Here is a 25,663-nt window from a genome sequence, read left to right on the forward strand (position 1 = left end):
CTGCGGGTAGCGGTGTGACAGGCACTGGGTGCATTGGGCAGTGCGAAACTGGCATCGCCTCTCTCAGTACTGTCACAAGCGTGGGTGAAACAAAACGCTTTACCTTCTCCCTTAAACATGCTTTTCTTCCACTGGGATTTTCGTATTGCTGTCCCAGCAGAGAGAAATACTGAACAAATGCCTGAAATCATCAAATTCTACCCCAGCAGATGGCCTGGAAGGATGAAAAATGATAGACCTGAAACCGCCTCTCAACTGCACATCCAGCCTCTGCCTCATATTTAATTATTCATCTTGTCCAAGGTCTTTTTCTTTTTCCCAAACACCCTTGCTCATACCATAATTAAATTAATTTTTTTAAGCAATTGAAATGACAGTTGCCTATGTATTTTCCTTGTAAGGTTTTATAAAACATTCTAACATTCTTATCAAAGTGACCACCTCACACTCCTTCCCCAGATGCTCCCATTGCCCAGGTGAAGGTTCTTGCTCTACCTTTGCAGCCTTTCTTCCTCCATATGTCCATCACTGACACCTTTCAGTTGCCTCTGTTGAAAGGCACCTCTGTATCAATCCTTCTGCTTTTACCAGTGCTTCACATCTTGTCCATGAACATGTTTCTCCATCAACACCTTTCATGCAGCCTCCAACACATTGTGACAGTCCCCTTTCTTGTCTGTCTTGATATTATCTCTAAGACTGACCCTACTGGATAGCATTTTTACCCTGCTCCAAGAACACTAAATCCAAAACTTTGCCTCAGAGAAAAAGACTGGAAACTAGAATAATGTATATATGGCATCACCTCTTTCAAATGAGGGGGCTCATGTGTAACCCAGTCTGGAAAGGAGCTTGTTTTAAACACTGGCATATAAGATTTCGTATTATAGTATGAAATACGTATCACTATTATGATTAGATATTCTTTTTTCTGTCTGACTTCCAAGCCATTGTGGAATATCCCTCTTAATGACCACAGGACCGTGGCAGTGAAGACCATTGTTTCATTATGTATTGTGTGAAAAAAATAAAACAACAGTTTTTTTCATGTTTAATTAATTCATTATTGGGATTTATGCAAGATAAAAGCCTTTATCTTACTACAGGCTGGGAAGACCAATCACTTGCTCTTTAACATCTCCTTTATCTTTAGAGACTGCTGACAAAGCACCCAAGATGATAGGATCAAACAAGTTCTTCTGACATGCCTCCGTATATTCCATGGAAGCAAAATACTGATGACTATCTAAAGGACATGAGAATTTTAATACAGGCAATAAAAAAGCAGCCTGTCTGATGAAACAAGAGTATTGCTAAAAACTGACTGTAAACTATGTGATATATTTGGTTTTTGTACAGTTAGTTTTGTCATGCTGTATTATTTATAAAATGTGGGCATAACCTTGGTCAGATATTCCAGGAGATGCTTCAGTCATCAACATGGGCAGAAAAAGGATTCTCCTTACTGTCTTCATTCAGTGACTGCTGTCTCCTACATCTGGTGACACATGAAACTTGAAAAGCAAAAGAATGGTTGTGGAGCCCAGTACCCTGCAGAAGACATTATGGCATTCATGGTGGAAGGGCGGAAAGAAGAAATACCTTCAGTAACACCCATTCAGTTGCTATTCAAACCTAGGTGAAAGAGAGAAAGTGTCTGGAGATGAGACTTGCCACGTAAATTATTATTGCCTTTTGAGTAGAAAAGTTTGTCCACATGGCCTTGGGAGTTTGCACTGATACTAAAAAGGGAACCCAGGATGAATGGGCCATCAAAAAGGTTTATCCAGATGTATTTTGGCTGACTAGTATGTTAGTGAAGATGAGTCCTAGCATTCATGTCTTTCCAGATCTGATGGGGTCATAATTATATCCATGTTGTTCCTGGTATGCGTTACCATATTCCAGCAACTTCAATTACATTTTGAAAACAGTTTTCTCATTTGGAAATTGTTCAGTCACTTAGGGCCACTCTGTTAAATCTATACACCAGACTTTGAAGAGCTGAAATCAGCTGCATTCCACATCTGTGTGTATTAGTCATTATGTGCATCCTTAGTGTTGCTGACAATCATTAAAAATCCCTGGCAGTCATTACTATTATTTCTGCATAATCATGCACAGCAATTAATGAGGATTTGATGATGATTGCAGACCCTACTGACAAGTTTATGCCAGCATTAATCAGATGTAACTCCTTTGAAATCCATGCTGTTACCTCTGATTGACATGAATCTAATTGGGAGCAAATTGCAAGTATTGGACTCTGACATGAGCATATGGGTCCATGCCTACTGTTCTACTCCAAAATCTCTCAAAATTTGGACATAGCTTGCAACTGAACCTTAGACTCCTTCTGAGCTTGCCACATTTCCCAGTAGGTGTTGCTCTATTTAAATTCCATCTCTGTAGATGAGAAGGCATCCAGGTGATTTCTGTTGCATTTCTTCAAGTGTAGTTTCATTGTTGCTTTCTTGTCAATTCTGTCGCGCTGTAGTGTTGCTGTAAGTTTTTCTCACCTCTCTGTGTTTCACTGAAGGAATTCTGTAGCATGTTCTCCACACCAACAGTCAATTAACTGATTCATCCCCTCTTAGAGGACCTCCTAGTAAACACTTCTGACATGATACTGTGTCTTGGCACTGCAGCTGTTTTCTTACTTTGTTTGCTGTGTCATTCTCCTACCGTAATTATGATCTGCTTCATCCTTCTTTTTCTGTAATTTATTGGTAATTTGGATCTGTTTTCTCCCCTGTCCCTTCTTCCTCACTCACACAAATAGGTTATTTTGCTGGTTAGAGACTGTCATATCTTTCTTCTGTACGTACAGCTGAGGAACTGTTTTCTAAAGTACGCTATGGAAATGAGGAGATGCAGCTTTTGGCCTGGCTGCTTTTATTGTCAGTCCTGTACAGATTAGACATGTTAATGGAAAGGATAGTCTTACCCCTAGGAAGAAGAAAGACAAACTGAACAAAAGCAGAGGAGCAGTGGTTTTGAACAAAGGGACTTAGAAATGAATGGTTTCATCTTAGGTAGCATAAATGCCTGGGACAGTTTTGCAGTTTAGCAGAGAAACTATTATTTTAGATATTGTTGATAAAAAGCAGTCCAGACCAGGGACACTGCATCTGGAGCCATCCAAGTTGTAGTCTGGCTGAGAGCAGGAGAAAAAAAAAGGGAAAGGAGCTTTAGTAGAGTGATTTTGCATGCATTTGCAATGGCACCAGAAATCATCCACTTACTTCTGCCGTATCACCCACGGTGCTTCCCTGTCAGTCTAGAATAGTAACTGTGGCTGTCATCCCCAGTTGCTTCTTAGATTTTTAAACACTTCACCAGAATGATCACATTTGAGTGAAAGACAATCCTATTTTTAAATTATATGAGTTATTCCTAACCTTAAGAGAAGCTGTGCTAGAAACAGCGGTGTCTATCCACAGAGACATTATTAAACTGGTTTTTATAAGGCATTTTGGTGTTTCATAATTATGGGAAAACAATCCCACTCTCCACTGTTTAATTCAATTAGTTTTAATTGCTTTGAAAAGCCACAGAGCATATTCTAGACTGTGACTCAGTCTAGAAATACCTGTACAAGGAAATGCTTTCTAATAGTTGACAGTTCATAATTCCAACACCAAAAAAAAAAAAAAAGTCATGATGAAATCCAGTTTGTACATGGAATAAGGACCACATTTTTTATCTTGAGAATAATTAAATGTAGGAACAATTTATCTGAGAACATGCTGGATTCTCATCACTCCTGTTCTTCAAATAGTAGCTAGATTTCTTTGTAAAAGAAGTACTGTAGCTCGAACAAAAATATAATCTTGATACCAAAACTACTGGGTGACATCATGCTGAAATAATCATATTAACACCTCCCATTCTAAAATATCTGTTGTTGTTCATTAATAAGCAGGAACTACCATTTGATTGATTAGGAAAGTATGCCAAAAAATATCAGATTCAGAAATGAGCAGCAAGATGAATTCTTCACAGATATATATATATGGCTATATAGAGAGATATATGTATATATATTTACAACTGATGTTATAAACAGTAGTCAAAAAGCAAATACACAGAAGTCCCATTGTCGTGGTTTAAACTCAGTCAGCCACTCAGTCTCTGTCTCACTCCCCTCCTTCCTCCCTCCCGCTCCCAGAGGGATGGGGAGGAGAATGGAAAGAATGTAACTCCCACGGGTTGAGATAAGAACAGCCCAGTAACAAAGGTATAACACAAACCACTGCTGCTGCCACCAATGATAATAATGATAAGGGAATAACAAGGGAAGAGAATACAACCGCTCACCACCCACCGACCGATACCCAACCCGACCGAGCAGTGATCTGCCTTACCTTCCGGGTAACTGCCCCCAGTTTATATAGTGGTCACGAGGTGCTGTGGTATAGAATACCTCTTTGGTCAGTTTGGGTCAGGTGTCCTGGCTCTGCTTCCTTCCAGCTCCCCCTCCTCCCTGCAGAGCATGAGACTCAGAAAGTCTTAGGTCAGAGTAAATATTACTGAGCAGCATCTAAAACACTGGTGTTATCAGCGCTGTTCCCAGGCTGAAAGTCAAAAACACAGTGCTGCACCAGCTACTAAGGAGAAAAAAATGACTGCTACTGCTGAACCCTGGACACCCATAATCAGAATTCTTGTGATAAAACATATCCATCCAACAGATTACATATAAAATATGCCGGAATGCCTCTCCAGTGTTTTGGCATCATACTACAGTATACTGGCCAGCTTATAGTATAGTTGTGTTCAGTAGAAGTTAAAAAAGGGGGAATGAAAAAGTATGATGGATCAATAAGTGCCAGGAACCCGCTGAGCCAAAGCCTCGCTGTTTTCCCATAGTTAGTCATTCCCCTAGAGCACAGTGAAGTTCACATCTCTGTTCAATTGAGGCACCTTTATAAAGCATTTTGTGTTCTGTACCTAAGTCTAAAGCATAATTCTGTATTCTTGCTGCTATTATTTCTATTAGAGGACTATCTGCTTTTTTTATTCAGACCAATAACATTAGGTCTGAGTTAAATAATAATCAGCTGTAAACCTTACCACACGTGCAGGTAGAAGTGGGTTAAAGGAGGAGGTAGAAAGGAAAATCCACTGTCCATGAATTATCTTTTATCAGAAGATACAGTTTTGTTCAGTTTAGTTGGCTTTAAGTAATGGCCATATAATCTAAAGAAGTCACTTTTGGATCACATGGGTTCTCTACAGGTTTCCACAGTGTTCTACCTGCTGCTAGCAGGTGCTGCTCTATAGATAACCATGTACCAAGAAACACATTCCATAGGTTTAAATAAGTGTATGAGATTCCATTTGCCTTGCCAGACTGACATTGTACTGCTGATCAGAGTGGGAGTTGTAATCAGTTATGAAAATAGTAAATCTCACCCCATAATGTTAATAGTAATTTCTGTAATTTAAACATACGGGATTGATACTCTACCAGCAAGTGAACAAGTACATCAATTTCAATGCATTGGTTGCCCATTTGTTGAATAGCCAGCGAGGCAATATTGCACAAGTCAGTGCAGTATCCAGGCCCACATTTCCTTGGTCTCAAATATGAGGAGATTGAAAAAGAACTGTATTCAAGGTGTGAATAAGCAAAACTCACCAAAACTAGATCATATTCTAGGGACACCTGTGCTACTAATTTTATAAAAGCAAAACCCCTTACTCAGCTATCAGCTCTCCTAAGTTTAATCCAAATGGCATATTCTTTTCCTTCTACGTACCTCACCCAGTTAGTCTGACCATCTCTGCAGTTAGAGGATGTTCTAGGTGTTTGGGTTTTTTTCCTAAGCTAATTGTATTACAAAGGTTTCACATATGGATCATATTCAGATTCTAATGCTGAAGTCAGTGCTGCACTGGTGTCTGCACCCAATGCAGTCACCCACCTGCACCCATCTTTAAATAAAGTAGCTGATTGTGGTATTACTCATCATCATCATCATCATCATCATCATCATTATTATTATTATTATTATTATTATTATTATTATTATTATTTTCTTCATGCCAACAAAAAGAAATTTGTAGGTGTATTTTTAATTAAACATTAAAAGAGGCGATGTTTCTATATGCTATGGCTATAGGTTTTCATCAATACAGTGTTCCTGCAAATTCTGGGTTTTTTTCCATTCAAAGTAGGAATGCTTAACACTCATGCAATTTGTATGGCTCTGGGGAAATTTAAGATCAGTTCAACATTTTTGTACCTCATTCAAAAAAAGAGCAACTAAGTTGTGGCAATGCTGTACATTTATACTTTCTGCTTTTCATATAAAGAATTGTTTCAAGTAGGTATATGACAAAATTCTGCATAAGTGTAATTTAGATGAACAGAATATCTTGTAGTGGGTTTTCAGAGGCACCCATTGGCAGCACAGGCATTTAATGTAGAAATACAGTTTCACTAACACCCAGAATGTAAACTAAATTAGGCACTCACTGAATTAGGATCCCACTGAAAGCCAGTAATAGTAACAATGATAGTAATTCACATTTTTATGCATAACCTTGATCTTTCTTTAAATATCAAAGTCTATTAGAAGTAGCGTTAACTTGAGAAGTGTCTTACCGATTTGTAATTTTTCACATGCACCATTAGGTGGCAGGGAACAATAACGATTTACTTGAAATGTCATGCGTATGTTGAAATACAGATCTGTCAGATTGTTCTCTCCACCCTTTTTGAATCAGAATTATTTCCAACTGTGAACTGTCAAGAGCTTTGTGTAGTTAATTATTAAATGACTTACCAACAGGGCTCACGACTTACAGCAAGACTGTTTCAGATTTCATTTCTATGCAATCCTTTTGTCAAAAGACAAAAAGACAATTCATCCTCCTGGGAGATCTCCAAAAATTAAATCTCACCACAGTTGTATCTTTACTTCTAACCTCTACTTCTGCTTCTGGTCAGGCTAAATCTGACTGTTGCAAGTAGCTCCTGGGCCAGGCTAATTCAAGAAGGCATTAGTGGGAGGCAAGAAACTGTATTATTCCTTTGGAATCTTGATTCTAAACTGGTTTTAAGGGGTAGGCTGACAGGTGGATGTAAAAACACAGCAAACTTATACTGCCAGAAACATTTGTTTCTCTGACTGCTGATTTTAGAATTGCAGGGTGAGAGGGTAGATAGCAAGAATCACAGAGCAAGTCTTGCCCCTTGATAACTCACTCAATGACTGATGAATGGGAAGTTCATTCTGCCGCTAGTGGCTTTGTAGGAGTTAGGGATGCTTATGCTTAGCATTTCCCAGAGACGTAGAATCAAGTCCCTGGCAGGAGTCACCCCTAAGAAATTTGTTCTCATTCCCTAAATTCTTCTAGTGCTATTGGTAGGAACCATGCCACAGGCATTATCACATGTGCTTAACTGGAAAGTCACAGTGCAGATTTTTCCATATGTTTAAGTAACAAACTCATGCCAAAGAAAGAAGCAGCAATTCCACAAAATATGTTACAGCCGCAGTTCTCCATACCTCTTTGTTAAGCTAACACTTGAGAGGAGGAAAAGCACAAGAGGGACATTTTGTTGATTTGTTATTGACTAGTCTGATATGCAGAGAAATTCAGCTCAATGCAGTTTTAATGTGTCTGAGTGACAGAAGAGTGACTGAAATTCACAGAAAAATGTGTTGTAGCAACTCACAGTGCGTCTCTTTTGTCCCAGGCAATCGGGTTTGAAAGAAAGCAGTTCTTCATTCCCCTCGGTGTTCCCTGAGGACACTGACAGTAAGCACACAAGCTGTAGTCTTAGTATTTGTGAGGTCTACATGTCTACTTGGATTTGGATTCAGTATTTTTCATCTCAGTCACTGAGTTTCAGTCAGTGTGTTTTATATGCCCAGTCCAGACAGGGGCAATCCTGTGGATAACTGTGTATATGAACAGGAATCTTTAATAATTAAAAATCCCAAGCCCAGTAATAATGCTGGTGCCACAAGATAACTTAAGCAACAGATTCTATTAACTTGAATATCGTTACAGAAATATCGAAATACTTACTGCCTCTGCACATCCTAGTCCAATGGCCACCATGGCTGTTTGCATACAACATGGGTCATCTTCAACAGCCATGTTTTTCCTTCACAAATAAATCACGGATTTCAGAAAACTGTCAAATGGATGGAAGCTAATTCAGCATGTTGTCAGCCTTAGCATCTGACAGCAGTCTTAGTCCAAACGGATTAGTGTTACAGCTGATCCATAGATCACCATGCCCTATTTCTACCTTGTAACTCTCTAGATGAGGGATGTCCTGGCCTAGGAAAGATGCAGTGTAGCCCATAGGAGAGGAGCTGCAATGTGTAAGGAGGCTGAACTTCGACCCTGTGTGAAACCAGACAAGCAATATTTTTTCTACTGTGCCGTGAGCCATTTAACAGTCAAAAATCACTGCCTTTGAAAGATCTGATGAAAAACGGGAGTCACTAGGCAAATGCGTTTGTCATGGGGGCTGTGTTCAGTAGGGCTGGTCGTGCTCTAGGAAGGACAGGCTGCTGGGAACTTGTAAGTGTCGTGCAATGTAATACATAGTGCAAGCTGTGTACACGCTATAATCTGCCCCTGGAGCCCATAGCAAAACTGTGGCCTCTGGCTTGGTTTTCACATGAAGTGATCTCCACTTGTAAATACTAATGATGCTGCTGTGCTCTCAGCAGCTTGGTGCCTAACAGCACATTGGTTAATGCTGTTGGCTGGGTCTGGGAAAGAGGTGGTTTACTTACCTTCGTGGAAAAGGGAGGAACAATCATAAAGACCAATGTGATCACTCATTGTGCCTTACATTTTTAAAACATAGAAGTTGTATGAAATATTTTGATCTCCAGAAAGGAAAGGTCTTTCTAGTCTGTATGATTCACATGTGGGTTACCAAACGCCTGAAGCTAGGGAAGACTGTTTATCTGTTATCAGGCTGTTTTCCATATGATTTTTTTCACAGTTGTGTCAGAAATGTCAAGAAGTGCTTACTCAGCTGGGCCCAAATCCTGTTCTTTTGGTCCTTTCATTGTTTTACAGTCAGATATGAAAGTCTGCCCCAGAAAAGGATAAACATGTTCTGAGATACTGTCATATTCTGAGAATGCAAGGACCTAAACAAGATTCAGTCTCACTGCATCCTCCTTAGGAGTTATGGCCACAAACCTCCTTGATTTCTCCTGAGCTGTGTCCAAGAGGACTAAGGTCAGCCCCCTTTGCAGGATTTTGTATTGTCCATCTACTTTCTGAAGTGAATGTAATAAAGACAAGAACATGACAAATTATCTGCTTCAGCAACAAAAAAACCCCAAACCCCAACATTAATTTTTATTGCTATTCTGCCTCATCTCCTTTTGTGGAGAACATCAAACAAAGCATTGGTTTTGTTTTTCTTGAACTAGGCAATAAACTGTAAATCTGTACTTTCCAGTACTTTCTTTTGAGAAGCTCCCAGTAAACTAAAACATATTTCAGAATGCAAAGAAGGGATAACATTTCACTGTAAGATGGAAGGAAAATCCTTCATCTGAACTAACCCAAGTTAATGAATTAAAGTTTCCTTTGAAAGGGGGTTCTCAGGCATGACAGGAGAAGCTGAAGAAGTCAAAAATTCTGGAGAGCAGCAGGACACTGTGTATTTCCTAGGCATGTGATCACTCTGTGAAGACTCATGCTCTATACCGTCTTGCTCTGTCTTCCCTGCTAGACATCACCCAGAAATGAGATTAGTGGAAAGAGAGAAGTGTGCTTTCTTAGTACACTTTTCTTAGCATGCTGAGAAGTAGGATGAGACAGAAAATAGGGGTGGTTTTGTTCAGCTGTGCAGGATACGGGGATGATTTACATTGCAGTAGATGAATACCTGGGGTTGTTTTCCTTCAAGTGTGCCAGGAGGTGGTACAAGACTTACTGGTGGTTTCATATGTACTGTCAAAGCAACTGCCTACATACAGCTGCATACATTCAGCTTCTTGTGAAAGACTGTTACAGACAACACTGAAGGAAAACTGTTCTTGCAAGCAATGTTCTGCCTGCCCAAAACAAACAACAAGCAAGAGTGGTTTATGTAGTAACTTGTAGGAGGAGGTCTGGGGATTTTCATCCTTTAAGGCAGGGATCTAGGAAGAGAACCTGAAGAGAGGAAAAAGGATGCAGTTGCAAAACAAAAATAAAAAAGACTTGCTGGTAACAGAAGAATCAGTTGAGAAATGAATCTCCTGTAAAGGAAAAGGATGTGAAAAATCAAGCAGATGATGGAACAGCAAAAGAGAAGATTAGGGAAGACAGTTGCAACAGAGGAGAGGAAGCTATGATTGAGATAGCAAAGAGGTGGAGCCTAAGACAGAGCAATGAAGCCATACATGAGACTGACATAAACCAGGAAACAAAGCAACCTCCAGGTGTAGGAGAGAACAGATGGGAGCAAATATGAGATTCATCTCTTTACCAGAGATTCATCCTCTGACTCAAGCAGATCAAGTGAACGTAATGTTAGGCCAAAACCAAGAGGATGAGATATGGAACAAAAGTTGAAAACTATCAGAGTAAACATTACAGGAGGGGCTAACAGAGGCAGATGGATAGGGAACTATCATTGTCTACAAATATCATAGAATCATAGAATAGTTAGGGTTGGAAAGGGCCTTAAGATCATTTAGTTCCAACCCCCTTGCCATGGGCAGGGACACCTCACACTAAACCATCTCACCCAAGGCTCTGTCCAGCCTGGCCTTGAACACCACCAGGGATGGAGCATTCACAACTTCCTTGGGAGAGCCATTCCAGTGCCTCACCACCCTCACAGTAAAGAATTTCCTCCTTATATCCAATCTAAACTTCCCCTGTTGAAGTTTTAACCCATTACCCCTTGTCCTATCACTACAGTCCCTGATGAAGAGTCCCTCCCCAGCATCCCTGTAGGCCCCCTTCAGACACTGGAAGGCTGCTATTAGGTCCCCATGCAGCCTTCTCTTCTCCAGGCTGAACAGCCCCAACTTCCTCAGGCTGTCTTCATGCGGGAGGTGCTCCAGTCCCCCGATCATCCTCGTGGTCCTCCTCTGAACTTGTTCCAGCAGTTCCATGTCCTTTTTATGTTGAGGACACCAGAACTGCACACAATACTCCAGGTGAGGTCTCACAAGAGCAGAGTAGAGGGGCAGGATCACCTCCTTCGACCTGCTGGTCACGCTCCTTTTGATGCAGCCCAGGATACGGTTGGCTTTCTGGGCTGGGAGCACACACTGAAGCCGGCTCACGTTCATTTTCTCATCAACGAGCACCCCCAAGTCCTTCTCTGCAGGGCCGCTCTGAATCTCTTCTTTGCCCAATCTGTAGCTGTGCCTGGGATTGCTCCGACCCAGGTGTAGAACCTTGCACTTAGCATGGTTAAACTTCATGAGGTTGGCATCAGCCCACCTCACAAGCGTGTCAAGGTCCCTCTGGATGGCATCCCTTCCCTCCACCGTATCAACCGAACCACACAGCTTGGTGTCAATGGCAAACTTGCTGAGGGCGCACTCAATCCCACTGTCCATGTCACTGACAAAGATGTTGAACAAGACCGGTCCCAACACCGATCCCTGAAGGACACCACTCATTATTGGTCTCCAGCTGGACATTGAGCCATTGACCACAACTCTTTGTGTGCAGCCATCCAGCCAGTTCTTTATCCACTGAGTGGTCCATCCATCAAATTGATATCTCTCCAATTTAGATAAGGATGTTATGTGGGACAGTGTCAAACGCTTTGCCCAAGTCTAAGTAGATGACATCAACCACTCTACTGCTGTCCATCAGCTCTGTAGCCCCATCATAGAAGGCCACCAAATTGGTCAGGCAGGATTTCCCCTTAGGGAAGCCATGCTGGCTGTCACCAAGCACCTTGTTGTTTTTCATGTGCCTTAGCATGCCTTCCAGGAGAATGTGCTCCATGATTTTGCCAGGCACAGAGGTGAGACTGACTGGTCTGTAATTCCCCAGGTCTTCCATTTTCCCCTTCTTGAAAATGGGGGTTATATTTCCCTTTTTCCAGTTGTCGGGAACTTCACCTGACTGCCATGATTTTTCAAATGCAATGGCCAGTGGCTTAGCAACTTCATTCGCCAGCTCCTTCAGGACCCGCGGATGGATTTCATCAGGTCCCATGGACTTGTGTACGTTCAGGTTCTTAAGATGGTCTCAAACCAGATCCTCTCCTACAGTGGGCCCAAGGTCTTCATTCTCACAGTCCCTGAGTCTGCCTTCCAAGACTTGGGTGGTGCGGTCAGACCATTTGCCAGTGAAGACTGAAGCAAAGAAGTCATTCAGAACCTCAGCCTTCTCCAAATCCAGGATAGCCAGTTCTCCTGATAGCTTCCGAAGAGGGCTGACATTGTCCCTAGTCTGTCTTTTATTTGCAATGTATCTTGGATGAACACCTTGGAGATGATATTTTAATTGAATGAACTGAATTAATTGATATTTGAATTGAATGAATTGAATGTCAATGTTGGTGCAAGAAAGGATGTGAATATATTAGTTGTTAATAATCTTGAATAGGAATTAGAAAGTTCCTAACAATTGGATCAGGAGGCTCTACATACTATCCCATTAGGAGCAGAGCATGCAGACGCATCCTAGATTATCTTCAGGTGGAGCTTGATAAGTTTGGGGATGTAATTATATACAAGATTGATACCCATTATGAGAGACCAGATTGGATGTTGTAGGAGGACCTTCCTAGTCCCTGCCCTAATCTTATTGTCCTAATAATGATGCTGTTGACTCATACTTATTGACTGCGACAGGTGCGGACAGACACGTATTTGCCTCACTTTCCAAGCCAACTAAATGCCACCCACATCTGGAATCTGAGCTGGAGTGGCCCAGGGGTGTACCCAAGTTGTTAAATCTGTGCAAATACATAACTTTCAGATCTGAACCGGCTTACTTTTGCCTAACTTGAAGTGTGGGGGAGGGAGTCCACACCTATCCGTACACCCTCAGAGGGCCGTGCTGGGTGCTTACATTCAGTACCTCAAAGAAGTGTGAAAACTACTTAGATTAGGGGTGCAGGGACTGTACAAACTGATATATCAGGGCTGACGTGACCCTCAGGAGTGCATGCAACATCTTTCTGGTCACGTCTGTATGCCAGTGTGGTGTTTGATTTATTGGTGAAGTCTGATTCACCAGCGCTGTGTACGACATGTCACCAGTAATGATGACTTACATCTTTGATTGCTCTCCCAGTTGTGCTGGGTTCCTAGACAACACTATGCAGTGGAGGTGATGCCACTGTTCCTCCTAGTTAGAGCATCCCTTCCTTGTCTGTCATGCTCCCAGAAGTTACGTGGCTCCTCAACAAATGTACAACCCACTGCTCACACTGCAGTGGCCACAGCCATCTACTGCATCAAGTCACGCTCCAGTGACTGATATTTGGATATTTGGAAACAAATGTTTGTATATGTTAGGCATATGACAGATTATTTTTAATTCCTAGTAAGATCTGGTGGGGATAGATCATTAGACCCTTCACTGCATGGTCATCTCCATAAACGGGACCTTTATTTTGCAAACTCCTCTTCTGACATCCTGACTACTGTCACAAGCACACTAAAATTCCATTCTACGCCCCTAGTAAACATCTGTGACTTACGCGAGTGTGCGTGGCTTGCACTGTTTCTCCTGTGACTGAAATGGGACCATTCTCACGCTACTTGAAGCTTTGTATTCTTGGCTCCTGAGACTACCTGCTAGAGATATCTGTGGCCACGTCTTCCTTTGATGAAGGAGTTCTTATCTTAGGTGAGATGTGGAGTGAGTCATCTTGCAACATTTCTGCTACCCCTCCCCCAGGCAGAGAGAGAGCAAGCCCACAGGAAGAATGACAACTTGTACTTTCAAAATCACAACCTCACCTAGGACAACAACTGATAACAAGCCCAAGCAAAACTGAACTACTGACTCACCCTCCCTTCTCCTGACCCACTGGAAAAGATTGAGGGTATCTGTACAATTAGTAACACTGGCTTCAATGAGATCCTTTTGGTTTTTTGTCATAGTGCTTTCATCCAAACCTAAGGCAGGTGGCTAAGAGAAGGGAGGCTTTTCTCCCTCAGAGCATGCTCATGTCTGTTCTGTACAGAGAGAACGACTTACTTTCGAGGTAGATTCCTCCATAGCAAATGGCATGTTGTTTTTGCCAGAGGATTTCTGCCTTAGTGCTTCTTCAGTATCTTCTCTTTTTATCCTTTCCCTGTAATGTGTAGGCTTCCACATTATTTTACTGTGTGATGTTGAATATAGCGTAGAACACAGAAATACTCATTTTCGGTGGGATTTTTCTTAGGTACTCAGGAATAGCATTTGTTAGCTCTTTAAAAACTCTGGTTAATATCTTCAAAGATGTGTCACAAAATAGATATCACAATAATATTGTGATTTCTTTTGACAACGAAGGAATGAAAAGAAGCAAGACTAGAGCCACTGAAAGCTTTCCTGCACTTTGGATGTGTACAGACTGACTCTTCAGTGCTTGCAGCACTATGCATCATTTTGGAAGTGTGAAACACAGCTTGTTGTAAGCTGCACTGCAGATGTGAGTTCTACAAACCATGCTTTCCCCAGCCCCATGTTGGCCATGATGAAAACAGAAAGCTTGTATTCCAGTTAACACTGTTAGTAGCAGATTTATTCTGGGACACATACCAGTCTGGAATGCCTGGAGTAACGCCTCTTGACTTTACATGGTTGCCCCACATTCTGTAAGGTGTCATTCATCCAATTTAACTTTAAAAGGCATTGTTTCTGCCATTGCAGACCCATTTTAATCCAGGTTCTGCAATGCTGGTGCTGCAACGAAAGCAGCTGAATCTTAGCAGACAGCAGCCTCCTCCATTGCACAATCATAACAAAACCCCACAGCAGAGGCAATTGTTTGCCCCATGTAAGGCAGGGAGTCCTGAGAGGAACCCACAGGAGTCTATAATCAGATCGTTAAAAGAGCTTATGATATATTCAAAAGGAGGCTACAGCAAGGTCTCGCAAGCAAAATAAATTTACTTTTTCATTCTTGATTTTGCAAACGCAAGTTTCTTCTGACAACTTAAAAGTGCTGTCATACAGCAGTCACCAGCTGGGAAAGGAGAGGTGCCTCCGAGTGAAAGCTCTGCCTGGATCATCTATCTATCTGCAGTCCTAGGTAATTTATTTGGCAGGTCTCCATCAGCTATGCTTCCATTCTACGTGGGGGCAATACTGTCATCTTCTGGGCACTAGGGGGGGTGGATGCACAGGATTTGCTGGTGGATTTCACAGCAGGAGAAACAGTGGTTTACATTCCAGAAACAAAAGTAATAATTCCTTAAGTGCTGACAAACCTTTCTCTCCTCGTTGTTTTTTAATCTTGTTTGTTTGTTCTTTGGGTAGAAGGGAGAGAGAGAATTTTATCTTCCTCTTGCCTTCTGTTAATTTCTTTCTGCCTCTCCATTCCTGTGCGTTATTCCCCTCCACTTCTAAAGGCTGTCTCATTCTGTACCTTTCCTCCTTCCAGAGAGAGCTCCTGCTTTTGCTCCTAACCTCTACTCATGATCCCTCACTTCTCCTGTTCCTTCCTGCCTCTTGTATCTTCACAGCATTCGCCTTCATATGCAGCAGCTTAGTTACATTAAGTACAGATTCTTACTCTGTCCTCAGCAAAGCAATGGCATGTCAGCCTCTTTAAACAGTATAGCAAGCAAATTATTGCTAATATTTATGCTTTCTTTGTGATGTCTATGAGATAGAGAATGTTTGATTACATAGAGCTTTAGCTCAAGGTGGTTGGTTTGTTTTTAATTGCATAAGTACTAAAGATGTATTTTGTTAAAGGCCTGTTGAAGGACTGAATTTTGCATTTAGAGCTCAGTGAGGTGAAGTCCATGAGTATCAGATCCTGTGAGAGTTCCCTTTCAAACCTAGTATTTGCCTTTGTGGTAGATGATAACACCATCTTGAAAACTCAAGATGCTGACCATGATCTTCACTGTGGAGCACTAGGCATTCTTTCCAGACAGCTGGTTGCATAGACACAGAGTAGTCAGCAAATAAAGCATTGTCTTCCAGATGAGCCAAGCCATGGGAACTTGTTGGCATTGTGCCTTCCAATTCAAAGTTGAATTGAAGCCATTGTATATCTTGAAGATAAAGCCAAAGACCTTGAAGCAGTTTTTGATAAGAAGTAAAGCTTTGAGCATAGACTGATGTGCTCTCAGTAGCTTGAAATTCAGGCTACTGAGTCACAAACCTCATGCTGGGTTCAGGCTGTTAGCGAATCACTGGGCAGGCCTTTGGCTTATGAAGGTAAGCTGGACACTACACTTAAATTAGCTCTATTAATAAGCTGCTTCTCTCCCCCTCTCCTGTCGGGTTTTTTTTTTTTGACCTCCCTTTTTGCTCCTGTCTCTAACCACCCATGACAATTTGTCGTTTTACGTTTTCTGTACTTTTTACCTCTATCCAAAATTCCCCACAGTTCCCACTGCACTGAGGGTGTTTCTTCCCCTCCCTGCTCTCTCCACACCAGCAGTGGAAGCACTGAGATCAGAGCATGGATCTTCCTGCCATTCCTATTGCAGAAGCTGCTGCATGCCAGCTGAGTCCTGCTTTTGCAGCCCTGGCCTGTGCTCCACTGTCACTTGTACAAGTGGAGCATTTATAGCAGCCAGAAGTTGGAAGCTGTTGGGACTTAGGCAGTGTTTGAGAGAAACTCATATGTCAACTACCATATGGTACTGTCAATACCAAAATAAGGGGTTTGGATGTATACTTCTTGGGTGAATCTTAGAAAGAACAGACAAAATGCAAACCTCTTGAACTAATGTTTCCATTAACTAACACAAGCAACTATGAAATACTTTCACCACTTACCCCTTGATCTGTGTCAATACTATTGAACCATTCTAATAAAAACTCACTGAAAACTGCTAGCTTGAAGGCTTTCCATGGAAAACATCAGTCCAAAAAGCTGCATCTCTGAAAGGTTTGGGTAGCTTGTAACACAAGAAGGTGAGTTATGCTTACTGTAGAGGTTGTTACTTCCATGATTACTGATACCCTGGGGCTCAGTTGTCTTTCTTGTCTTGTTTGGGGTTTGTTTTCTTCCTCTTATTTTTACAATTTATTCCTCAGTTACCAAAGAAGGGGGGAGGGAGGGGGAGAAACATGTGGTACTTGGTCAAAAGCGGTAGGTAGTAAACTCTTTGTGTTATTTAAACTTCTTTTTTTCCTTGATCGACTTTCTTTTAAAGTCCTTTGAATATCCATCTCTATGTAAATACATATCAATGTGTGCATGTATATATATATATGTGAGTCTTTTTCTTATGGTTTTAGCTTGACTTTCTAAGGAAGCGTGGATTACGCTATCATACCCTTTGTCCTCCTTTCTGTCTATCTGCCTAGGTACAGGTAGAGTGTACACACAAAACTAGAGTGGACCCTCTACTGAAAAAAAATCAAAACTTAATTTCTCTTTCATGGAAACTTAGAGGAAACTTGGGAGAGGAATGGGACAGAAAAGAGATACAAATAGCTTCTCTTAATGCTGCTAAAGTATAAGCTTAATGGTGCTTTTATCCCGATGGATAACCAGTCAGCACACACATAGCTTGCCACCAGCCCCAGCATGTGTTTCCTCTTTTCCAGCCAGCCAGAGAGAAGACAGTGAGGGGTGATGCCACAACACACTTGGAGGTGGAGACGTGGAACTCTTGCAGCTAAAGAGGGACAAATAGATTGTGCACATCTGTAGGAAACTATATTTCAGCATTTCTGCTGTCCAAGGAACATTTGACATGTGTTTAGAGGGAAATTAGGGTAATTATAGAAGGCTGCAGGGGGGGCTAAAGGCAAAAGGTCTTAAATATGTAGGAAACTGGGCTACATTAGTTGTGCTGCTTATGATGGTGAATAATGGGAGAGGGATTTAATGGCCACAGTTTACTGCAAGACTTAGGAAAGGAACCTGTAAGAAAGTAAGGGGGTGCTTCATTAAGTAATTACCACCAAGGACTAGAGTTTACAGTGGAACAGAAAAGGGTTTGGGATCAGGGAATAACATCCCAAGAGAAGGAAGGATTTATACCGATCTTACCATTGATCAGCATTTTATGTATGTATTCATCTTCAGCTGGTGATGCACTGAATAATATTTACCACTGCTCCTTTTCCTGAAAGCAAAAACTTCTGTAAAACCAAAGCGTATAGTATAGTTTAAAAAAGCTATGAAGAAGCTCACTAGAAATCATACCAGGCACAACTGGAAAGTATGCTGGTGCCCCTAGACAGTCTTCAAATATGTTATACTAAAGGTTTTCAAAAGCACACAGAATCATAAAAGGCACGGATTTCTCTGCTTTTAATTCTAAAATGTTACAAAATTACTTCATCATACAAAAAATATGTATGGCTTACAAAGATGCATCAATGATTTGTTTGAAATGTGTTTAGCTCATAAAATCCTCTCATCTCTTCAAAAACAGGTATTTGAGAGCACAGTTGCCATCTGTTTTCAAAGCCAGTCTGGCTTCATATACAGAGTTTCTAGAAGTACTATATTTAGGGTGGCCTCTCCTAGAATGGGCCTGAAGAAGAGCTCTTCAATAGCATCTGCATCAATGTCTTGAAGAGAGGCTACTAGCTGAAGAATCCAAGCAAACCTGCTTAGGTTTCTGTGGAACACTGTTGAGATAAACTCCATCAAGGCTTGCTGAGCTTCCTGCTGCAGTGTTTGTACGTACAGGAGACATTTTAGGGCATGGCATCCTGTCAAAACAAAAAGCAAAATAATAAATCTTGAGTGACCATTCTAATTCTGTGCCCCTTGTAATGATGGATTTCTGGCTTTCTAGCTTGTCATACTACTTTCTCTAAAAAACAATAAAAACTTTCTAAACATGCTTTTTGGTAGGAATAGTTCAGTCATGTGAAGGAGGATGGTGCAGCATTGTAAGCACATTGGAATCCAGCCCATTACATTAAATCCAGATTTGAAATGGTAACAGGAGGTAACTTTGACTCAGTACAGATGGAGAAGAAGCTTTATAGTGTTGTCCATGTTGTCCACCCACCAGCTGATGCTGAGACTGTGTTCTGAGTATGTGGAAACCTGCCAGCTCTGATCTAAAATAGACAGGCAACATCAGGAAGATGGAAGTGGTACTTTGAAGCAGCAAGCAGGCTGGTAGTCTGAAGAGATAAGTTTACAGCCTACCCAGCCCTGTCTTCTTCCTCTGGTTGCCTCTGCTTGCTAGACTAAGCTATGGTGAACTGTGGTTCACCATACTATCTAGATATCTTCATTTACAGTCTAAAAAGAGCATAAAGATTCTCTGTGAGATGCATCATGACCCACAGGAGTCGTATAGATAACTGTATTTCCTGTTCTTGTACTCCCATTTCTCAGTCATTTCTGAAGAGGGAGAGGTCTCTGCCCTCTGAACAGATGGCCTTGAGCCTCAGTCACTTACCTTCCATAGCATGTGACTTCAAACCTTCTGGTTCACTGAGGGTCTTTGTGGTTGCTAGGGGTCAGTTCAAAGGACGCCCCTTGTTTATCCTCTGCTTCTGGTGGTATCACCTTGTCATGTAGCTCTCAGCAACTTCTTCCCTCCTGTCTCCACTGCCTGAGGCTGACACCATCTTTTCTTTCCCAGAATTGCTGCAGCCTGGATAGGGGCCGCATGAATCCACAAATTCTGACTCCCGCCTCTCCAGCCTCTGATGTTTTCTTTAACCTATCCTCCAACATACACTCCAGGCCCATTTAGCATCTTTTACAGTGACTGACCCCATACCTCCCTGCTATGGGGTCTGAATAGCTTAGACGGGAACGTCTCACACAGGATCATTTGTTTAATTGTGGGAGGTTCTGCCTTCTTGCCTAGCGCCCTGCAGCAGGGCAAAACCAAGCCGGCTGGGTTTTTTCATCTGTGGCTGACTGCCCTTTGTCAGTGTTTAGCAGCTCTCTTCTCCCTAGACATCACTGCCAGAGAAGAACCCTCAGCAAGGCCTGCAACCAGGCTAGCCAGAAATGAAGGGTTTGGAAAAGTCATCTCGTCCCGCATGATTACCAGCAGCTGCAAGCTGTGAAATGGTTCCAAGTGTTAGATTTTTCATGGAAAGGAAATTGTCAGGATTTTGTACATTCAGGATGAAATTGTAATTGCTTATATCCATTCAAATTTGCTCAATTTCCCCCTTTGTTGGGTTTTTTTTTTCTAATCAAACACCAATTTTCATTTCAAATAACAAAAAACTTCCTGTTCTGAGATCTGTTGTAATAATATTCAGTCAAACGCATGTTCCGAGTTGAACTGTAAACCTCTTAAGAGCACCTTTTTTAAGAGAAGTCCTGTTGCGGTCTTGATGGAGATAAATACATATATAGCAGTCCATGAACATACATATATGGCACTGATACAATAATAGCAATATTTTTCGTGACTCCCATCTGTTCACTGTGTAGTTCCCATTTTCAGACAAGTGTCAAAAGCAGCAATAGCAGTTTCACTTCACTCTGTGCTGTTCATGCATGGCGGGACACTTTCTCCTTCACAGGTTCTTGCCGGCCCAGATGTGGTCAATCAGTAACCCAGACAGAGCCTCCCGTGCAGAAGTGCTGCGTAGATCGTGCTTTACTGGGGGGACCTATACTCCATGCTGCCTGCCACCATGTCCCCAGAGGGGGTTTTATGATAGTAAGCACAGTGTCTATGTCACATGAGATCATTTAGGATACAAGCTAAGCTTTGCCATACTTGTTCATCATGCTTCTTGCCCAAGCACTGGCCTAGCTGTGCTGCTACAGCGGAATTTCTGGGCACCCTGTTGAAATCCAGCTTGTGGCTGAGCTCTGGACTGCTCTGTGCCTGGTCCTTCCCCTTTGCCTCAGCCAGTTTTAGTGGCCCTAACAGGAATGAAACGTTCCTGGTGGAAGCCCACAGAAGGTAACCCACGATCCAGGAGAGGGCTTAATGTCACTGTGGTGCTGCCTGAAATTCTCTTAGAACTGAGGCCTGCAGAATATTAATATTTGGGCAAACATCAAGCCAAAACTAAGCTGAAAATGTGCTGCATGCATATAGAAAACGTTTTCTGAGTTTGGTGGAAAGTGTTCATAAACTGTTAAGAATAGTAATTGTGAAATGATAGCTGTACAGACTTGTTTGCAGCAGAGCAGGTAGGGAAAGGGTAATCTGGGCTGTGTGCAAGCCCTGACTACCTGTTTCAGCCCAGAGTTAGACTGCAACTCTTCGGTGCATCTGGAGGCAATCTAGGCTTAGCTGAAGTCCTCCCAGCCTCCTTCTGCAGCCAGAAAATAGGGTCATCCCCCCTAAGAACTAGGGAGTCCCCTAAAACTCTGGAAGGTGTCTGCAGCATGAAGGGCTGCTGGGCCTCCCCATTTCAAGGGGTAACAGGTTAAAACTTACACAGGGGAAGTTTAGATTGGATGTAAGGAGGAAGTTCTTTACTGTTAGGGTGGTGAGGCACTGGAATGGGTTGCCCAGGGAGGTTGTGAGTGCTCCATCCCTGGCAGTGTTCAAGGCCAGGTTGGATGAAGCCTTGGGTGCGATGGTTTAGTGTGAGGTGTCCCTGCCTGTGGCAGGGGGGTTGGAACTAGATGATCTTGAGGTCCTCTCCAACCCTAACTATGCTATGATTCTATGATTCTATACAGCACCCCGGGGAAGGAGAAGGCGTTGGAAGGTGCAAATCCAGACCATTACACTGCTTCTGTTTCTTTAAGTGAAAATCATATTTTATCCACAGAGATAATAAAAATGCTTGCTTGTTAAACTGTGTAATCCACTGCAGAGGAGGGATTTCTCCTCTTACCCTAACCCTGGCCATAACCGGTGGTTTTTTCAGCCTGATTTTATTGTGAAAAACTGAGAAAATAACTTGCACTGAAAGGAACTCCACTGGTTTAATGCTACAGCATCAAAAACAAGACAATACAAACATCTGGATGACATTACATCTCAAGAACCATAATTTAAATCCTATTGGAAACAAATAAAGTCACTATAGCCTTTAAGCAGCCTATAAACCATTCACCACAAGAATTATCATGGAATAACCAAAGCACTCAGATATCCTTTTGGTGCAATCCCAAGTACAGCACTCTACTGACAGTGCAGCCAACAGCAGTGATTTCAATGGAAGGAGTTGCGGGTCTGATCCAGAGCAGACTGGAGTCAATAAGTCTTTCCCTATACTTTAGTAGGCTTAGAGCTCAGCTTTTAGTGACTCACCCACTCCATGGTGCTCACCCAGGCAACCTTCCTTCGTGAGAGGCTGACCTTGGCACCAGAAGTGAGAGGATGCAATAACTAGTCTGAGTGTGCTCAGACTTCGAATGTAGAGGTAGTAGAGGATAAATAAATAGATAAAAGCTGTGTCACCTCAACGCAGAATCCTTTTGCCCCACTGATGAAAATCAGATGATATAGATAATGCTATCTTCTCCAGTGTTCTTGCTACAGAGGAAGTCTTTGTTAAACTGCTTCTAATACATCATGTACATACCCATGTACCACCTCTCCTTTGCTGTACTAAGGGTGAGGCTTCTGTATTGGAAATCAGTTTGAAGTGACACAGTTAATTCTTTATGACTTAAAATTTGTTTAGTAGAAGCTGTTTTGGCTTACAGTGGGTGACTATCCAAGGAACCTAAATAAACTGCTTCAGGCAGAAAATCATTAAACTGTGGAATATAGATTTTTTTTTAAACACATTTTGCTATATTCATAGGAAAGAGTGAAATGAAACATTTGTCTATGAAAATATCCTTCTAGGCACATAATGAGCCATGCGATTTCCTTGAGGACTTACCAGAATTAAAAAGAGTAATTCCTTTAAGATAAGCATATTCTTTTGCACTTATGTCCAGGTCCCAGAATTTCCACAATAAACTCTTTATCTTCTGTACTTCTGTGAAAGATGCTCCCGGTGACGAGCTGTCCGGTTCATTGCTAGCTGTCAAGGACTGATTGAGGAGGATCTTCTTCAGTAAGCTAGGGGCTGAAATCTCTCTCAGGTCAAAATCCACCCTGTCTTGTGCCATGCCCAGGACAAAAAGAGGGGCCCAGTTCTGCTGTATGAGGATGAGCTGATCCTCCCAAGGCACATGATAAAAAGAAGGCAAGTTCCTAATGAAATTTAAAGTCTTCAGGAGCACTTCAGAGGCTCTTCTCCACGTGGCTTCTGGCATTTTTAGGACAACTCTTCTGCCTGCACAAGAGCAGCCCATACTTCCTGCGGAGTCGTGGGGGCTGCAATACAGCTGGCGCTTGGTCTCACTTCCATGCTCTTTGTTAAGGATCTGGTACAGGATGCTCTTTGCACGGTGTGTCTCACACTGACATTTCCCACATTTCTCAGGTGGGATCTCGGTAGCCATAGAGCCAGAGCTCCCTGTGGCAGGAGGCAGCACCTGTGGGGCTGTGCATCAACAGCAGGGGAGAGCATTCCTGCCACGCGGAGAGCCATTGTGTGCTTTTTATGTACAGAGGCGGGTGAAAAGCTGCATGACCCTGATCTGTGAAGCAGCCTTGAACTTTGTTTGCACCGCGCGAGGCGGGGCTGCGGGCAGCTGGAGTCGCATGGGGCTGCGGTAGCGCCTGGGAGCACGGACCGGCTGCATGGGCGCTGCTGCAGCCGGGCCGTGCCTGGCCTTCCGCCCGTGGCTCCGTGCTGCTGCCGCCACCGCTGGCACTTTTACAGCCGTATAACACGTACAGCCTGCCCCGAGGGGAAGCACAGTGAAAACTACACCACCATTAAGAGAAGACGGAGCAAGTTGTCTATATTCGCATTGATGCACCTGCCTTGCCCACTGGCTAATGCTCTGGGATGCACAGAAATATGTTTATACTTACAAAAGATGCTGTGCTGGCAGGACTTTGAGCAGACGCTTTCATTTCTTGCTGAAAGGAGCTAGCTGGAGACACCGCATGTCTAACAGTACTTTTCACAGACCACTTAACAGTGTGTGAGTACTTTACGCTGTAGCTAACAGGATGTGGCTCACAGCTGAAAGTCCCAGGGATGGAAAGCCCATACACAGGAATTACTTAACATTGCTGGGAGAGCTGAGAGAAATTTCAGAGAAAGTCAGCTGCTGTAGTTCATGACAATGTTATCTCCTGCATTTCGCATACGATAATGTCAAACACAGAACATATGGAATTCTCCCAGACTCACTGTGTAATGAAATATTCTTCATACAAGCTGTGGAAATAAAACTCATGAAGAAAGCAAGCAAAACGGCAATTCATACTGCTGTAGGTAGGAACTTTTGTAGCCGAGCAAGAGCTACATTACTCTTCAGTCAACATCAGGAAACATTAAGTAGCAGGAATGCAAGGAGATTGACCAGAATAAGAAGAAATTGATAGTTCAAGTTCTTTTTACTTTGCTCTCTCTTGCTTGCTCTTATACAGGGGAAAAGGTACTGAGTTTTTTATACCAAGCATAATGTTTATGCATCCTTCTCGTCTGGGCTCTTAGCATGTCTTAACAAAAAATGAGCATTAAAAACAACAGCTCCAAGAGCCACTTCTGTTAGGTCTCAGGCCTCAAGCGTGTAATGCCATGCCACCAGATGCGTGGCCACAAATTTGTCCTTTGCTATAGTTGGTTGTTTTTTTCCATGCTGAGCCATTTAAAAATTTCCATTTATTTCCCTCTCCATTATATTTATGTTGCAAAATTTTCCCCTTCTGAGGAGATAAAAATGGAGGAAGAGATGACTGCTTCAAAGTTGAGCAATTTGAAAGTGTAGTGCTGCTGGGTCAAGGGGCCCAGAGCACTGAACACCTGAAGGGATTTGCTTGTCCACCTTTCCATCCGTTCAACTGCTGCCTATTGCTGGGGTTTCAAGAGGTTTTTAGGTTAAATGGCACAGCAACAGAGAAGTCCCCAGAAAGTCTCATTCTTCTTATTCTCACTGTAAAATTCAAGCTGGGCAGAGGGTCAATGCAATGAACTCCAGTTGCAGGGCTAATACTGTCTGAGGTTCTTCATGAGTTACATAGACTGGCTAATGGCTGAGCTTGCTGAAACCATTCTTACCCAGACACTGCTTGTGAAAAGTAGTTCTGTCTCCTAATTGCAGGTGAGCCTGGTGGTGTTTCAGTGATCTTCTACTCCAAGTCAAAAAAATCTTTGACTTCAGCTGAAATTGATGATTGATCCAGCAGTTGATGTCATCTACCTGGACTTGTGCAAAGCGTTCGACACTGTCCCACACAACATCCTTGTCTCTAAATTGGAGAGACATCAATTTGATGGATGGACCACTCGGTGGCTGGATGGCCGCACACAAAGAGTTGTGATCAATGGCTCAGTGTCCGGCTGGAGACCGGTAACGAGTGGTGTCCCTCAGGGATCAGTGTTGGGACTGGTCTTGTTCAACATCTTTGTCAGTGACATGGACAGTGGGATTGAGTGCGCCCTCAGCAAGTTTGCCGATGACACCAAGCCAGGTGGTCCAGTTGATACGGTGGAGGGAAGGGATGCCATCCAGAGGGACCTTGACACGCTTGTGAGGTGGGCTGATGCCAACCTTATGAAGTTCAACCACGACAAGTGCAAGGTCCTACACCTGGGTCAGAGC

At 42.5% G+C, this 25,663-nt stretch overlaps 1 protein-coding gene across 1 annotated transcript; it reads right to left on the bottom strand.

Moving 5' to 3' along the window:
* Positions 1–18,399: 18,399 nt before the first annotated feature.
* On the bottom strand, positions 18,400–23,446 carry LOC136014391 (nuclear receptor subfamily 0 group B member 2-like). The gene is made up of 2 exons (XM_065679151.1): positions 22,879–23,446; positions 18,400–18,807 (listed from the first exon to the last, which is right to left on the bottom strand). Exons 1-2 carry the CDS (start codon positions 23,444–23,446, stop codon positions 18,554–18,556), a joined length of 822 nt encoding a protein of 273 aa, XP_065535223.1. The 3' UTR covers positions 18,400–18,553.
* Between the last annotated feature and the right edge of the window lie 2,217 nt (positions 23,447–25,663).

The sequence above is a fragment of the Lathamus discolor genome, chromosome 5, assembly GCF_037157495.1.
Source record: "Lathamus discolor isolate bLatDis1 chromosome 5, bLatDis1.hap1, whole genome shotgun sequence".
Taxonomy (NCBI): domain Eukaryota; kingdom Metazoa; phylum Chordata; class Aves; order Psittaciformes; family Psittacidae; genus Lathamus; species Lathamus discolor.

Coding starts and splice junctions, on each gene's coding strand:
- LOC136014391 (XM_065679151.1), bottom strand. CDS start 23,446: ATGGCTACCGAGATCCCACCTGAGAAATGTGGGAAATGTCAGTGTGAG. Junction 18,808..22,878: donor AATTACTCTTTTTAATTCTG/GTAAGTCCTCAA, acceptor TTGTTTTGACAG/GATGCCATGCCCTAAAATGT.